At 50.1% G+C, this 15,575-nt stretch overlaps 9 protein-coding genes across 9 annotated transcripts; 6 read left to right on the top strand and 3 right to left on the bottom strand.

The window, feature by feature from the left end:
• Positions 1-794: 794 nt before the first annotated feature.
• Positions 795-1,491, top strand: COCCADRAFT_29212 (uncharacterized protein; the record flags this gene model as incomplete). The annotated part of the gene is made up of 2 exons (XM_007717729.1): positions 795-828; positions 896-1,491. 2 exons carry the CDS (start codon positions 795-797, stop codon positions 1,489-1,491), a joined length of 630 nt encoding a protein of 209 aa, XP_007715919.1.
• Positions 1,492-2,221: 730 nt separating this feature from the next.
• COCCADRAFT_105661 (uncharacterized protein) lies at positions 2,222-2,686 on the bottom strand (the record flags this gene model as incomplete). Its single annotated transcript, XM_007717740.1, has 2 exons — positions 2,222-2,281; positions 2,450-2,686. The coding sequence occupies 2 exons, from the start codon at positions 2,684-2,686 to the stop codon at positions 2,222-2,224; spliced, it is 297 nt and encodes a 98-aa protein (XP_007715930.1).
• Positions 2,687-3,220: 534 nt separating this feature from the next.
• COCCADRAFT_39908 (uncharacterized protein) lies at positions 3,221-3,687 on the top strand (the record flags this gene model as incomplete). Its single annotated transcript, XM_007717739.1, has 5 exons — positions 3,221-3,223; positions 3,287-3,350; positions 3,400-3,446; positions 3,511-3,602; positions 3,651-3,687. 5 exons carry the CDS (start codon positions 3,221-3,223, stop codon positions 3,685-3,687), a joined length of 243 nt encoding a protein of 80 aa, XP_007715929.1.
• A 512-nt stretch (positions 3,688-4,199) lies between these two features.
• Positions 4,200-7,475, top strand: COCCADRAFT_105694 (uncharacterized protein; the record flags this gene model as incomplete). The annotated part of the gene is made up of 4 exons (XM_007717738.1): positions 4,200-4,247; positions 4,327-6,553; positions 6,607-6,946; positions 7,001-7,475. The coding sequence occupies 4 exons, from the start codon at positions 4,200-4,202 to the stop codon at positions 7,473-7,475; spliced, it is 3,090 nt and encodes a 1,029-aa protein (XP_007715928.1).
• Positions 7,476-7,828: 353 nt separating this feature from the next.
• On the bottom strand, positions 7,829-9,033 carry COCCADRAFT_39906 (uncharacterized protein; the record flags this gene model as incomplete). The annotated part of the gene is made up of 2 exons (XM_007717737.1): positions 7,829-8,153; positions 8,219-9,033. The coding sequence occupies 2 exons, from the start codon at positions 9,031-9,033 to the stop codon at positions 7,829-7,831; spliced, it is 1,140 nt and encodes a 379-aa protein (XP_007715927.1).
• A 705-nt stretch (positions 9,034-9,738) lies between these two features.
• Positions 9,739-10,626, top strand: COCCADRAFT_105687 (uncharacterized protein; the record flags this gene model as incomplete). Its single annotated transcript, XM_007717736.1, has 1 exon — positions 9,739-10,626. One exon carries the CDS (start codon positions 9,739-9,741, stop codon positions 10,624-10,626), a length of 888 nt encoding a protein of 295 aa, XP_007715926.1.
• Positions 10,627-11,239: 613 nt separating this feature from the next.
• Positions 11,240-11,784, top strand: COCCADRAFT_105696 (uncharacterized protein; the record flags this gene model as incomplete). Its single annotated transcript, XM_007717735.1, has 2 exons — positions 11,240-11,476; positions 11,572-11,784. 2 exons carry the CDS (start codon positions 11,240-11,242, stop codon positions 11,782-11,784), a joined length of 450 nt encoding a protein of 149 aa, XP_007715925.1.
• Positions 11,785-12,168: 384 nt separating this feature from the next.
• COCCADRAFT_39903 (uncharacterized protein) lies at positions 12,169-14,080 on the top strand (the record flags this gene model as incomplete). Its single annotated transcript, XM_007717734.1, has 10 exons — positions 12,169-12,423; positions 12,501-12,591; positions 12,859-12,923; positions 12,978-13,019; positions 13,075-13,228; positions 13,277-13,300; positions 13,349-13,370; positions 13,427-13,695; positions 13,808-13,903; positions 13,977-14,080. 10 exons carry the CDS (start codon positions 12,169-12,171, stop codon positions 14,078-14,080), a joined length of 1,122 nt encoding a protein of 373 aa, XP_007715924.1.
• A 277-nt stretch (positions 14,081-14,357) lies between these two features.
• On the bottom strand, positions 14,358-14,946 carry COCCADRAFT_39902 (uncharacterized protein; the record flags this gene model as incomplete). The annotated part of the gene is made up of 4 exons (XM_007717733.1): positions 14,358-14,539; positions 14,597-14,654; positions 14,723-14,760; positions 14,832-14,946. The coding sequence occupies 4 exons, from the start codon at positions 14,944-14,946 to the stop codon at positions 14,358-14,360; spliced, it is 393 nt and encodes a 130-aa protein (XP_007715923.1).
• Positions 14,947-15,575: the final 629 nt, after the last annotated feature.

Below are 15,575 nucleotides of genomic sequence, written 5' to 3'. Positions count from 1 at the left end.
TGCTGGGGCAGGGTAAAAGACTAGCGATTCTAGAACTCTGGGTAGCAACAAGAAAAGAACAAAGAGGTGGGTCCGCTACTATGCATGGAAACCATAGCATTGATCGGAAAGGGACGGGGAGATGAAGCGCAGACGTAATAAACAACGTTTGTGTATGTGCTCATGGGGTGACGCGCGCCCTTTCCCCACAACCCAAGCCAAAAGGTGGGGGGGAATTTGTTTCTCGACCGGAACCTCCAAGCAGGGAAAACCAAGGTTCGAGGTTGCATGCGTCTCCCTCCGCCCGCCCCACCCCAGTGTCTCCCCGCGCCCTTGCTGGGTGGGAAGCTTGTGTATTACGAGTTTCTTGAGTAGTACTTATTTCGCCTGTCTCTCCCTCTCTTTGACTTTTGGTACTTTGACTTTGACTTCTGCTTTACCATTTGCAAACAAACCTAAAATAAACCCTGGTTCATCAATTCCTCGAACACCACCTCTCATATTCACGGCTCATTGCGACTTGAGTGATTTTCCTTTATCCCTCTCACTCGAACAGAGTCGACTGAATCGCCGTTTTCGAACTACTTGGATTAAAGTTTCCATCTCCAGCCGCTAGGAAAGCCACCAAACGAACGCTTATCCCCGCATCTTTCCAAGCAATTTGGAATAGGGTACTAGACAAAGGACTGGTACGGTTGCTTTGACCCTGCGAAACCCGTGGAAAAAAGGAGCCTAAGACGATATACCCTTACAAATACTCGTGTGGACGTCAGCAACGGGGGCAATTCACAACGGAATACAACAACAAAACGAATATGGCGCCCATCCACAAGACACCCAGCGAAGAAGGTAAGCACCGTCGTCCTATCCCCATCTATACAAACGACCAGAGAAACTAACCCTCCTTCTCACACAGAAATCGCAAAAACCCTCGGCAACCTCAAGCTCTCGCCCTCACATCCCGAGAAGCCCCTCAAGAAACCCAAATCCAAGCCGGTAGCCGACAGTTGGGACGACGACGACGCCCTCAGCTCCTCCGACACCGAGACCGAAACCAGCAATTCCACCACAAAAAAGGGCAAGGCATCCCAACAAGACCCGCAAGACGGCAAATCCTCACCCCAAGACGCCCTAAAACCCCTCTCAACAACCTCCTCCCACACCGACGACACCGACGTGCCCCCGAACCCCCCACCTCCCACCCCCGCCTCACCCACGCAATTCGAGTACCCTCACGGCGACAATGTAGGGTACAGCATTGGTAGTGACGGACCGCGGAGTAGGAATAGCCCTGCGAGTCCGGATAAGCGGCCTGAGAAGACGACGGCGGTGGCCGGGAGGATGATTGCGGGGGCGTTGGGGGTGCGGGCGCCGAGGCGGACGGAGGAGGAAAGAGAGTATGATCGCGTTATGAGGGAGAAGGAGAGAAAGAGGCGGACGGAGGAGAAGGAGAGGGAGAAGAGGGAGGCGGAGGCGAGGGAGGCGAGGAAGAAGGCTGTTTGGGATGATTAGTTTGTCGGGTTTCCTTGTGTGTTAGAGTTGGGATACTTGGGCTGTGTGAGCTAGATGTTGGATGAGAAGCATGAAACCTCACCGTTTTGTATATAAAAATATAAGATTTAAGGGAAATGTACGATTAGCCTTTTTGCTTTTCCTCATTGCATGCGTTTAGATGTAGGGGTTGTACCTTGTCATTATATACAAGACTTTGTGGAGAATGCACAATTAGCCTTTTGCTTGTATAGGCAAAGTTGCGTCATCACGTCACGATATTCCACTGTGCCATTCGCGCAGCACACGGGGGTTTCCCAAGGCATCAAGGACCAGATGGAAGAACAGTAAATGTAGTGAATTTCAAATCATCTCCCGCGTTAAAGCGCATCCGCAAATCCACCTACCCGCCGCCGCCGCCGCCGCCACTACTACCTGAATGAAGAACACCAAGAGGGGACCGCCCAAAGACGGAGCTTGGTAGTACCATGACGCCAGAAAATCCGTGATATCCGTATCTGACAGCGAAATAAAAGAAAAAAAGTGCAAAAAAGGGAAGAAAAGAACAAGGTCAACTCTTTTCGCCACGCCTTCGCTTAAAGCAGTTATATCTTCGTACGTCTCGGGCAAGTCGCAAGGTCGGTTGGTTGGGTTAGGTTGGCTTGGGAGGTATAGACAGTCAGTTGTCTAGCCGCCGGATATTCAGGGCATAGCAACGCTCCAGACAAAGCCATGTAGTCCATGACGCTGGTCAGCATCCGCCAATCTGCTCCTGGTGGACCTCGAGGGTGTCGCCATCCTGCATGTCAAGCTATACCGTGTTAGTCCACATGTGTGCATGCGTGTATGTGTGTGTGTGTGTGTGTTGTTAGGCTAACGGCCCATGTACCCCGCGAAAAAAAAGGAAGCGAGGAAAACAAAAAAAGATTAGCGGCAGTGGAGGGCGGATGGGCGGCAAAAAAGGAAGTTGGCTACGTACCGTGTCTGGGTTGTCCTGGGCAGTGACACGCTGGCCATCGAAGAGAAATCGGACGCTGGAGATGTTCTTGCCCTGGCGGTCGCAGAAGGCGTTCATAAGCTTACCGAGGGCCGTGGTGCGCTTGATCTTGAAAAACACCTCGTTGTTGTTGTCTGTGACCTTGATGTTCAGGTGTTCGCTCTGGCCGCCATCCTCGGGCTTCTGCTGCACGTTGTTGGGGGAACCGTTCTCGGACATGTTGGTAGTAGGGGTGGTGGCTGTTGATTGTGCGACTGGGATGCTGTGTAGCAAGGGGATTAGGCTGGAGGCTTTTAAATGGGAGGGTCAGTCGTGGGGTGGATGGGAGGTGGAGCGGGAGGTGAAGGAGGAGGGCACGATTTGCCGCGCGGGACGAGGCTGCAATGTGTGGTGCGGAGATAGTCGTACCTTAATACCGGCGGGCGGGCTTGCAAATCGGGCTGGGTGATAGAAGCGTCTAGTGAGGGCGAGCAAACGCGTCGGATGGGACTGCAGCAGCGGTGGCAACGCGTGAAAAGACGATTGTGAAGGATCAAGGCGCAAGACTGAGGTGAGCACTTCGGAATTAGTGGGGGTCTCGCTCACCAAGCTTTGGCCGTTTCTAGCCCTCCGGCCTCACCTTGCCCATCTACCGTATCCGCAAAACTAGGGCCGCCTGACTTTGTCCTTTACATAATCGCTTCCTGTCTCACAATTGTAGTCTCCTAGTACATGAGATTTGATAGTTTTGCGGTACTTTGGGGCGGATTGACCATGGTACGGTTATATGATGTCACGCTGAGAGAACTGGGTAGGACAGCCGCACTGACAAGACGACAGGGAGAAATGGAGAGAGATTTGCAGACAGACCCTCCTTGCCATCCACGGGCATGTGCAATTCAAAGTGTGTCGCGCAGGAAATGCAGTACGTGTATGAAGCTAAGTAGCGGTAGATTGCATACAGAGGAACAACTACAACGAAGAAAAGTGCAGGAAAGAGGTTGGTTCCCATGGCCCGAGGCAGCAATACGGTATCCTGCAAAACAACAATTGACAAGTCCCAGGTGGACGCATTGTATGAGTGCTGCAATGCCTTTTACCAAAGACAGGGCGAGAAAGCAAGCACCGTGAGCTGTCCGAAATATCCGCTTTTGAAGTATGATCGAGTCTGTCGCCATGTCGCTGCTAGGCTAACAGAAAGCAGGCTCAAAATGCAACAACGCGCCAAAGGCATCTCATAGAATCCAGTCTTGATCACCGCCGGATACGGCCTTGTATCATTAGTTCCCAGAATAAGAACCACAGCCAGCCAGTCGTAGCTGGAAAAAGGGCATGTAACACTTTCTTTCTTGTCCGCACCATCAAACTTCCGAAAAAGTCCAGGCGGTTTTACCAGGAAGTGTGTTTCTCTAACATGGCATGAGCGCGTCGTAGAACACTGACAAATTTCCGACGAGACTCTATAGTAGCACATGTATAGGTTATAAACATTGTAAAGAAAGAAAAGAGCAGCGGAGCGCATCCCCAACGAGGTTTTTGTACTTTTGCATTAGCGCGCGCCGTTCTTGGCAACACGCTAACCCGCCAGGCACGTCCGGGCGCGACTTCTGTTTTGTGACGGGCTTAGGACGCTCAACCACGGCCATCCCAGGCCCTCACCAACCCATTGACAAGTCTCCGACTACCCCGGCCTACAGTCGCCGCATCTCCTTGTCGTCTGCCATATCCTACGCTCCCTTCCTTTTTCCCTAACATGGCGCTACGACCCTTCTCGCGCCAGTCGCAGTCGACTGCAGCACAGGTAAGTCATCAAACAGCTTCCAGCCTCGCCCACGACAACACCCATAGATGGATTCCATGGCAGCTGACACCGGATTCAGTCGCCAAATAGTAATGCGCTTTTGTTTGGCGCTTCCCGACCAACAAATGGCACCATCTCAAACGATCCGCTCCAACCACTGCGCGCAATGGCCGACCGCGTAGGCAAAGAAGTCGAGAAGTTTGCAGAGCGAGTCGACCACTGGCATACACATGGAAACGACTCCAAGAGGGCCAAGTACCACACCACGGTCAAGTTGGTCGGCAAATTCCAGGATGTCGCAGAATCTCATGTCAAGGAGTTGAAGCGGACGACGGAAGCAGAGAACAAGGGCAGTCTGAGCAAAACCATCCGGCGGCAGATACAGAGCATGGCAGATGCGTCGGAGAATGCGCCCCAGAGTCTCTTTGCTCAGTCCTCCCAATCCGTCAATTCATCGATTGAGAACAACACCGCCCCTGTTTCCGCAAACGTCCAGGAGCTTCGAGAATGGCAGGCGGAGCTTGCGACGTGGAAACTGCTCAAGCTCGTCATCGAACACTACCACCCCGATCCTGATACCGATGTGGCTGCAGAGAAGAAGGCGCGTTTGGAAACTGCTGGAGGCACTGCACGGTACTGCAAGAATAGCGAAATTTGGGACAGGTTCATACTGGAGGATGACCAGGCGAAAGAGAAGGCTCTTGTTCTTCGCTGGTTGGAGCAGACAGCACGAGACAGCGAAAGCGATGTCAAGGCCATTACCGCAGCACTCGAGGAGCATTCGGGCAAGGGCGCGCATACATGGACAAGTGGCTGGCTCGACACCAAAGCGAAGATCAAGCAGGCGAAGCGTATGGAGGGGGCCGAACAGCCATTAAAGCCCGCCAACACAAACATCCAGACCTCGGACAAGACTGCGAATCTTGTTACACAGCTCGACCCAGATGCTCCCTCCAGGCAGAAGCGTGCGCTTGAAAAGAACGACGAGTACTACGAGCGTTCCCTTTGGATGGTTGCATACGAGATGATGCGCCGTGGACTACCATGGACAACCATTGTCGACTGGTGCTACGAACGAAACGAATCCTGGCGCGGAGTCAGCATTGGAGCAGCATACGAGAGTCACCCTGAAGGTGGTCCCAATGTTGCTGGACCAACTGTTGGCTATTTGTTCCGCCGCATGTGTTTCTACGCCGCGAGAGGGGCACGGATACCTTATGAAGGCGCCGTATACGGTCTGTTGAGTGGAGACTTGAAGCAAGTACAAGCAGTCTGCCGATCTTGGGACGACCATCTTTATGCTCATTACAACGCCCTTCTTCTTTCCCGGTTCGATACGTATCTCCAAAGGAACTACCCGACCAAGGTGACGGAGAGCTTGACCCAAAAGTTCCTTTTCCAAGATGCAGTAGCTAACATTGGAGATTGGGAAGCCTCACCTAAGAAGGTCGTTGGTATACTAAAGCAGCAGAGGAGTACCGCCAGCCAAGCTGTCTCACCGATCAAGCTCATTCAAGGCGCGCTCATCGGCAGAGATGCTGACGACCTGATGCTGAAAGTTGGCATGGCCCTAGCGGATATGTTTGCTCAAGACAAGCGACCTCACAGCCTCATCATACACCCAGATTCGCCAGAGGAAGACCGATCGCCTGTACCAGCGGGAGAATACCGGACCTTTGAAGCGGAGCGATACTATCAGAACCTTGTCAAAGATCCCCACGCTTTCCGAATCTTGGTGCACATCTTCATTGTCCTCCGTAATGGACTTCATACGCTCTTTGAAGATACACAACAGGACAAACAGTTCCTAACCATGGACAATGTCATCGCTGCTTACATTGAGTTCCTGCGCCTTACTCAACGTTTTGACGCCATCCCGCTTTACGCGGCACAGCTGATCGAAGAGCGTGCGGCATATACCCTAGCACGCGTCCTTCCCGACATCAAGAACAGCACTGAGCAACGGCACTGCGTTGCGCTGATGGAATCGTATCGACTTGATGTAATCCAGGTCGTGTCTCAAAGCTTTACGTTTGCCGCACGGGATAGTGGATTTACCCACTTCAACAGTGCGGGCATTACCGTCATCACAAACCCCATCAAGCGTTTCAAGATTTTGGAGCCTGTCAGCGTACCTCATGAGCAAGTCTTGTGGCCCGGTGTGCGCATAAAGCGGTCATTCGATGGCGAACAGATTAGCGAGCAAGACGAAATTATTGTTGATGCTTTGCAATGGTACAACTACATTGGCAAGGATTACGAACACACGTTTGAGCACCTCAACAATGCGCTGACCATCTTCCTTCGTAAGTACTGTCTACAAGTTTTGATGCCGGTCCCTGGCTAATATGTTATCTAGTCAACGGTCGCCTAGCTGCTGCCGAGAAGGTCATCAATGATCTCAGCGTCGAGTCTCTGTCACTGTCGCGTACAGAGGCCCTTACTGGCTATCCTTTCGATTTGATGAGTCCTGGAACAGAAGAACAAGATGAGCGTCAACTCCATGAGCATCGCGACAGCCTCTCAGCCGCTGCACGGGCTGCTGCAATTCCCATTTCACAATTACCTGATGCCAACCAGCACAGGCAATTGGTGATGCAATTGCGTCAAGCCAGCTTGCCATACTATAACCTCCAGCAAATCGTTCGCCTACTCGTTCTTTTCCGCGAATGGCGCGAGGAGGAGCAAGCACTTATCCAGTCAGTCCCCGCTCTTCATGTACCTCATTTCACACCAGCTAACGAACAACTCAGGATCCGTGCGGACCGTCAGAAAGAGACCACCGGCGCCAAAGCAAAGCCAGACACTCAACATACGAAGGCTCTTCTGGACTCCATTTCCACCATCTTCGATACCCTCCTGCCCTCGATCTCTCTTTATTCTGCTGCCGACCCTCACTACTTGACGGAGCAAACGTGGGATCTCCTCAAGGCCTACATTCCCGACATGGTTCTTGCCTATCTTTCCGTTCTCCAGTCTGCATCATGGTTCTTGAATAAGGACCCCGCCATCAAAGCTATGGAGGTTGCTGTTGTCATAGCTGACAAGAGTAACGAGTGGCTACAACACTGTCTGCTAGAAACCGGCAGGATGAGTGAGGTATTGGAGTGCTTGGCTGGCGTGTCGAAGTGCATGTTAAAGCTTACCGAGGGAGGCAAGGAGAAGGGTAACAAGAAGCGAGGAGGCAAGGGAGAGACGCTGAGGATATGGGATTTGGGTGCTAGATAGCGTCGGTGCAGAGAAATGGAGTGAAAATGACTGCTGCATGTGTAATATACAATTTTTTTTTTCTGGATTTGCGTTGGTTGTAGTCTGCACGAAGGGCACACCCATAGAAGAACTATATGATATGGTAACGCGGCTAATTTGTATTCAAAGGTTATATATAGTAAATGGTGAGGTATGGAGAATACCCACTAAAGATATTCCTTACCAAGTCGTATTATTGAATTGCCAACAAATGAAAGAGATCGTTGTAAATCCGACTTGCATGATATTTGTTCAAGGAAATAGAAAAAGAGTGGCGTGTACCCTGTACACCCTATACATCTCCCTGTCGTATTTGTGAAGATCATTAGCACCTAGTGAAATGCTCTCAGCAACTGTTCGGTAGCGATTCCCAAGCCACCGAATCCCAGCACAGTCCACAGCCACTTATTCTTCAGCTCATCGACACTAGGCCAAAATGCGTTCTTCTCCGCGCAGAACTTTTCCAACTCACGAAGTTTCTCAGGAGACGAAGCAGAATATCTGCGTTGTTGATGCTGCTCCTTTTGCGCATCGCCGCCGAAGAAGCGGAGGAAGGCGTAGTTTGCCGCGGGGCCCAGCAGTTCGACGGGTGCAAGCATGTCGGAGCCGTATAGCATGACTATGAAGGAGATGTGGACTAGTGCGTCACCTAGGTAGCTGGAGTAAAGTTAGAAAGGGCCAGAATGATATGTTGGGGGAGGGGGGGCTCAGAAGTAACCTACTTGGGGTTGCGGACAATGCTCCAAACACCTTCACGCAGGATTCCCTTGTTGCCCTCGGCCTTGTACTGGTCAAGCTGGTAATCCGCAATACTCTCGAGGGCCAAACCAGACGAAAACAAGCCAACTGCCAGCATCTGGACCAGAGGATGGTAACCCGTCATAACCGCACCTTCATGACGGAAAGGGGCAGTAAACGGCAAACTGATCAGCATCTGGAAGAAAGCCTCCGGAATAAAAACCTTGAAAAGCGCAGTATTCCAGAACCCATCCTCTTCTTTTACCTCCACATACCGCGGATCATCTTCACCCCGCTGAATAGACCTTCTTGCAATACGGTAAAAGAGGCGGCCTCCCCACAACGTGACGCCAGTGAGCATAACCCGCTCATGCCAGGACAACCGACTAAAAGCTTGCGAGACAGTGTACCCAGCAGCTACACGCCGGCCGACAGCAGACCACCACGCATTGACAACCTGTCCACTAGGCCACAACCAGTCCTTCGCTTCAACCCGATCCGTATACCGCGCCGCCCCGTATGCCAACACCGCTAAACCCGCATGCAGCGAGAAAGAAGGAACAAGCGTATCTTTCAGGATCCCGACATCGAACAGCGACGCACTATACACGTGTGTCTTGGAATGCGTTCTGTCGACTGCGATCTTCGGGAGGTTGGAAGTAGTTGTTGCGGAACTGAGCCCGGAACTGGGTTGCAGGTAGAAATCGTGAGGGCGTTGGTCGGCGACTTGGATGCGGAGGTCGGGAGGGTCAGACGGTGCCTCTTTTGAGGAGGTGTTGCTGAACCAGCTGGACGCCATAATTTGGGTGGGAGTGGAGCGTTTTCAGTGTACTACCATGGGGATTTGTCGCGCGAGCATGCTGTTATATCACTTTTCTGGATGGAGCGTTTCCCCGCATTTGCAACGGAGGCGGGCGCGCGGCATGATGCTTCTTATTCGTCCGGGTGTGGATAGAGGGGTTCTTGGGTGCGTTCATTGCGTTGGTACTATGATCCAATCATGCATTGACTTGTGTACGACCCAGTTCTGGTATTCGTTGGGTTGGTGGATCGGTTTGTGTTGGGGTGATGTCGTGTGAAGGCTCGTGGTGATGTCACTATTGATCCTAGCTAAAAAGTGGGGGGGTGATGTACATGTCCATGTACCATATAGCCTACTTGGGTGCTGTATAGGTGGTATGTTCATTTTCACCACTGGATTGTGGTAGGCAATAGCGGTACGGTATAATGGCTTGTTCATAATTGGTGAACGTATATTGTAGACCGCTATTGCCTTCACTTCTGCGATAACAAATATGGCTTCACTTTACTCTGTCACTATGTTAATAACTAAATAACCGCCCTTCTATACTCTACAACCCCCGACAAACACTGCAAGTTCAATTTGGTTATGCTTTCGCAACTACGCACCCACGTCCAGTCATGGTGGCAGCAGACACCTCTACCAATAACTACAGCACCGCCTAGCTTCCAAAAGTGGCACGCCTTTGATCAAGATCGATGGATGCCATTCTTTAGCGACAGAAATTCTCAGTCCAGCATCAAGCATAAATGGGTAGGCTCACTCCGTCTCGTGACTTGGAACGTAAATGCGGATGCACCGTTCCCAAAATCTCGTATATCCGCACTGCTGGAGGTTATCAAAACTACCGGAGCTACAAATGTTATTTTCCTTCAAGAAGTATCAAAGGACGCGCTTGCAGCACTTCTTGGAGAACCCTGGATACAGCAAAAATGGTACATAAGCGACATCGATGCTTCCGCGTTTGGAACCCAGAAGTTCATCAGCGTCACCCTGGTGTCTAAAGTTTGGGTAGCCACAGAAGGTATTCTGCTCGGCGCCATCTGGAGAATCCCCTTACCAAGTCGTTTTGGCAGAGACGCCTTATGCTGCGATATGCTTCTCAACTCTTCAAGCGAACACATCCCTGGTAAAAGTTCCGTTCGGATTCGACTCATCAACGTCCACTTGGATTCCCTGTCAATCAATCCGTCGCTCAGACCCGTTCAGCTTTCCATCTGCGCGTTGTACCTTCGCGCAGCGGGCCATGGAATCATCGCTGGGGATTTCAATCCGGTTCTCCAGGAAGATGACGACCTGGTGCGTGCAAATGATCTTACCGATGCGTGGATGCAACTTTGTCCGAATGACCCGGGTCATACTTGGGGTGTATATGGCGAACACACTTTTCCGCCAAACCGGTTGGATAAAGTTGCGCTGTTTAATCTTAATCCTTTGACCATGGGCGTCTTGGAAACGAGCGAAGTGGGAGCCTGTGACGAGAAGATGTCGGCTGATGGGATGGAATTGGTTGAAAAGGCGCATTTTAGTGATCATTTTGGGGTTTGGTGCGAAATCAGGTGGGAGGAAGATCAACCACAGCCAGAATGATGGATAAATAGAGATTGAGTAAATATAGAAAAATTGCTTACGGGATGGCTCGAGGTGAGCAGAGAACGTGGAATTTTCTTGAGGTATTTTGACAACGGTTACGATACCTGAAGTCAATGTTAAAAGTGTCATGGAGGTTGTTGGCACGATAAAGGTGCACGTGGTGAATCAACTTGCAGCTGCAAATACTATAGTGAGGAAGCGGATTGATTGATTGTATCTGTTATCGTGTTGAGTATCTACAGTACCTCCGCGCACGGGCCAATAGGCGGTGACGACGCCTTTGCCAGTGCTCGTGTCGACCAATCAGTGTCGCGGATCAGTAGGACTCAAAGTCGAGTCCTAATTGATTCCAACAGAGGTAATTGGATTGTTAATTTCTAGTACTAGTAAGTTAAAGCGTAACTTGCGGTCCGTCTTTCAAAGAGTAAAAAGATTGTACAATGGGAGCGAAACTGGCAGGTATAAACATATCAAGCAAGTACTAATCGATGACGTCAGGTGGAACCGAATGTACCCCTCATGCCGAGGCATAGCTTCATAGTAAGACTCGTAGTAAGGAATATCTACAAATATACGTATTCATGTAATTACCTTAACTAACAACCTCATCATGGTGTCCAACAAGCCGAATGCATTCAACCCACCTTCTGTGGTAGAGCCACCACCTACCTACTCCCAAGTTTGCGTCACTCCAATAGTCGCTTCATCCGCCTTGGTTACGCTCGCCGGCCAAACAGGCCTACAAAAAGATGGCACGGTGCCTTCTGGTATTAAGGCACAAGCCAAAGCTGCTTATGAAAGCATCTACAAGTGTTTAGAAGCTGCTGGCGCAACACCGCGAGATATTGTACGCCCCCCGGGACCTTGACGCAACTTAAGAAGCATCAAGTTACCGCAAAGGGAAATTTACGGGCATGTTGCTGACAATGCTTTCAATTCTAGGTCTTCGTCCGGCACTACATTGTTAAGGAAACGGGTGATAAAGAGCAAGATGCAAAGGACGTCGTGGAGAGAGGTTGGGGCGAGGAATGGATAGAATTCATGGATAAGAAAGCAGATGGACATCGCCCCCCGGATACAGTCGTTGGAGTTGCAAGTCTGGCGTTGGGGAAATTGTTATACGAGTGTGAAGTCACGGCGATGATTAGTCGCTGAAACACTTGGATTCAAAACGCAACATCACCTTGTACTTACTACAACCGTTTTTGGCCATGGCCAAGCGAGTAACGAATTACACCTGCAAATGAGATCTAGGGGGTATTTTTGTGACAGATAAGAGATAGAAGACGTGGCATGCAATCGCGTATAACTTTGAATGTCTACAAGGATTATTATCCGTCCCTTGAACGGAAGACGCGGCTAGCAGTCGTTGCCGTGAGGGGAAACTCGGGTCGGCAGTACCTTCCCGTTCGAGAATGAAATGCTTCTTATCGCCATTGGCTACAAGCAGCATAGAGGCACAGTACATAGATACACCGCAGCTCTACATAACACTCTCTACTTCACCACCAATTCCTCTGACAGCATCTTCTCTTCACCATGGCGCTTACCTCGTTGCTGTCCATTGCGCCATTCCTCACCGTAGCGTACACCCGGGAAATCACTTTTCCACCCGTCGCCGGATACGGATCTCAGCAGGTTATTCCTCAGGGACTATTCGAGTCCGATGTTACTCAAGCCAAGTTTGCAGGACTGTCGACATATGCCAACCTGCCATATGTACATTGTCTCGCGCCCGAAGGAGACGATGTTGAGCCGTTTGACATTGCTATCCTTGGCGCGCCATTCGACACTGTAAGTCACACACTATGCCGGGCGCAAATATTGTATATGGGAAAGGTGTGAATGAGGCGGATGCTGATGACTGGTAGGCTGTAACTGCTCGTCCTGGAGCGCGCTTCGGCCCTAGTGGCATTCGAGCTGGATCACGTCGGCTAGGTCCTTTGTGGAGCGTTTATAATGGTAAGTAGAGATGCCATGAAAGTTTCTAGGTGGTACAGTCGTTTCCTCGAGTGTGGAATTCGGCTGCAAAAGCTATTACGTGTGAAATTTGCGCACGTAACAAGGTCACTGCGAGTAACAATCGCAAAAGATCGTGCACGAATCAGCAGCACTAGTGTAACACTTGGCTGTTGAAAACCGCCATCTCGGCGTCGCCTTATTCTCCTTTCTTGATTGTTTTCGGAACTATTTACAGTCTGAGAACCGACCAAGATTAATTTCAAACAGGAGAAAATGTCTACTTCGATTGGGCCAAGATAGTCGACTGCGGTGATGCTCCGTTGACTTTCTTGGTAATGCCACCCACGCACAACACCAAAAGCAAGATTGACTCAGAAATGTAACAGGACAACACAGTAGCCCTAAAGCAGCTTGACAGATCCCACAAGGTCCGTAGCCCACCTCTAACTATAATGGAGACTTTGACTGATTGTTGGCTTCAAGATCATCTCTTCCAGAAAAACCAACTCAACCGAGCATGGTGGTACACCAAAGATTATCACTCTAGGGGGCGATCACACCACCACATTACCTGCGCTACGATCAGCCTATCACCACTGGGGTCAAGTCAGTGTGATTCATTTCGACAGCCATTTAGGTAAGCCAGACCAATCTCCCTAGCTGATTTCCGCTGACTGTCGACCAGACACTTGGGATCCAGATGTGTTGGGTAAGTTCAATATTTCCTTTTGTACGACAACTTGCTAATGTATGATAGGCGGAGGGATCTCCCACTACGCGTAAGTATATCTCCAATCTTGTTCTGTGTACGACTTACTAAAGGCGAATATTGCAGTGGCGTCAACCATGGAACGTTTCTGCACATTGCACACGAAGAAGGCTTGATCAGGAATTCATCGATCCACGCTGGCATCCGAGGAGCAATTTTACGACCAAAAGGTGATATCCGAAATGATATCCGCTGTGGTTTTGAGATGGTCAAGGCCCGGGACATTGATCGCATTGGCGTATTGGGAGTTATCGAGAAGTTGAAGGCGCGAGTGGGGGATAGTAAGGTGTACATCAGCGTTGATATCGATGTGCTGGACCCGGCTTTTGCTCCTGGTGAGTTCTGACCTGATATCACTACGCGGCGCGATACTTGCATTGTTACAATGTGGGAATAGATTATGGCCAGTAATTTAACGTTAAACGGTGTAACTGATGTAAACTATAGCCACGGGAACTGCCGAGGTTGGTGGCTGGAGCACACGAGAGTTACTCTCTATCCTGGATGGTCTTGAGGGGATGGATGTAATTAGCGCTGATGTTGGTATGTATCTTGTTGTGTTCACGATCCACCGCTGTTCAAACCGACTAGACTCTGACAACATTTGGTATTATAGTTGAAGTTGCCCCTGTATACGACAATGCCGGCGAGACAACAGTTTTGGCAGCTGCAGAAGTAGTACAATCCCTCATTGGATTGATGATCAAAGCGCCAGCTTGAAAGACGGGAGAATGATGGTTTATATGGGGGTTGTGTAAAATTCTGAGTGGTGTAATGTCGGATATCAGGTCGTTTAGTGGTCATCAAGTTGAGGACAAGAAAATAACAGTCGTTGCTGGATTATATAATCAAATACAAATATGCATGTTGAGAGTCTAAGCTTCGACGCTAGCGATCATTTGAATGAGTATGTGTGATTTGGAGATGTCCAAGGTGTCGATAGATGGCCTTTTCTACAACATGATATGCGCGAATCAACTGAGAAAACGAACCTCGTCTACAGATTCGAGCTTTCCGCCTTTAGTCGTCCTACAATATTGTACCGCTTGCTGAAAAACGTGTGCCAGTCATTCAAAACTCCCAGCTCTTTCTCAGACAACCCGGAGTAATCGGATATACAATCCTCTGGCTTGAGAGAAGACAGACCAAGAGCGCGGTTAGGCTCCTTGCCCGCAAAAACTGGGATGGTTTGTTAGCTGCATTCAATTATAGAAAGAGGGCTGGGGCTAAACAAACCGTGGTAGCCTTTTCCAGGCGCATATGTCTCCTTGCCGCTGACATCAAAGACGTCGCCCTAGATCACCGTCAGTTCCACTGCACGTGCCTCGGGATAACATCTCGATGATGGGTTCAATAATATACCTTGATAGCAACTAATGTTGGGTAACCTTCATTTGTACCTGAATCTGTTGTCAGTCGATCCGGTCTTCCAAAAACAATCCAGATTGCGGTTGCTTAGAGACAGCCTTACCATCGCACTTTGCCAAATAATCCCTCTCGATGATGTCATCTTTGGGAGGGTTCAGCGTAACAGGCTCCTTTGGAGCGAACTTCTCCTTCTTGGGTTCAGCGGCGGCGTCGGACATGGTGGGGGTGATTCAAAAGGTCAGTGTAGGTGCGGGAATAGCGAGGAAGTGACCCGGGGACTTTCAAGTCGCGATGCTGGCCGAGGCCTGTGAGGTGGGGTGGCACGCCAAACCGTTCTAGGCTAGTGCTGTTGTGGACTTCATTGCACCATTTTCTGCTCGGCTTCCTATTTGTTGTCGCAGTTACAAGACTGGCTTCCAGACTGATTCCCGAACATTCATCATCGAATTTTCTGTATATGAAAGAGGTTATCCTGTTCCTCATTCGACTATCCATCATTTAATGCGTATGCCTCAACAAAAGCGATGATCGTACATTTACCTGATATTGAATCGTATGTACATGCAGAATAATTCGTATACAGTGAATCACGATTCCCCAAAATGCCAAACCAGCCATTCAGCAAAGTCCATAGCTATGTGCCCAGATTGTGTCGCCGGGATAGAATACTCACATTATCTAACTGGATGAAGAAACATTAAAGTCTGTTACAGAATTTCGATGAACACTCCGAGAAGATACCTGAGCATTATACAACCCACACTCATGGGTGCATACTCGGGCCCAACGGCTGCTGTAGCAGAATTTCAATGAAATTGCCCGTGCTCCGCACGGGCCTATCACCTCA

This window comes from Bipolaris zeicola (genome assembly GCF_000523435.1).
Source record: "Bipolaris zeicola 26-R-13 unplaced genomic scaffold scaffold_193, whole genome shotgun sequence".
Taxonomy (NCBI): Eukaryota; Fungi; Ascomycota; class Dothideomycetes; order Pleosporales; family Pleosporaceae; genus Bipolaris; species Bipolaris zeicola.
Note: the sequence above shows the minus strand (reverse complement) of the source record. Positions and strands in the feature narration are given on the sequence as shown.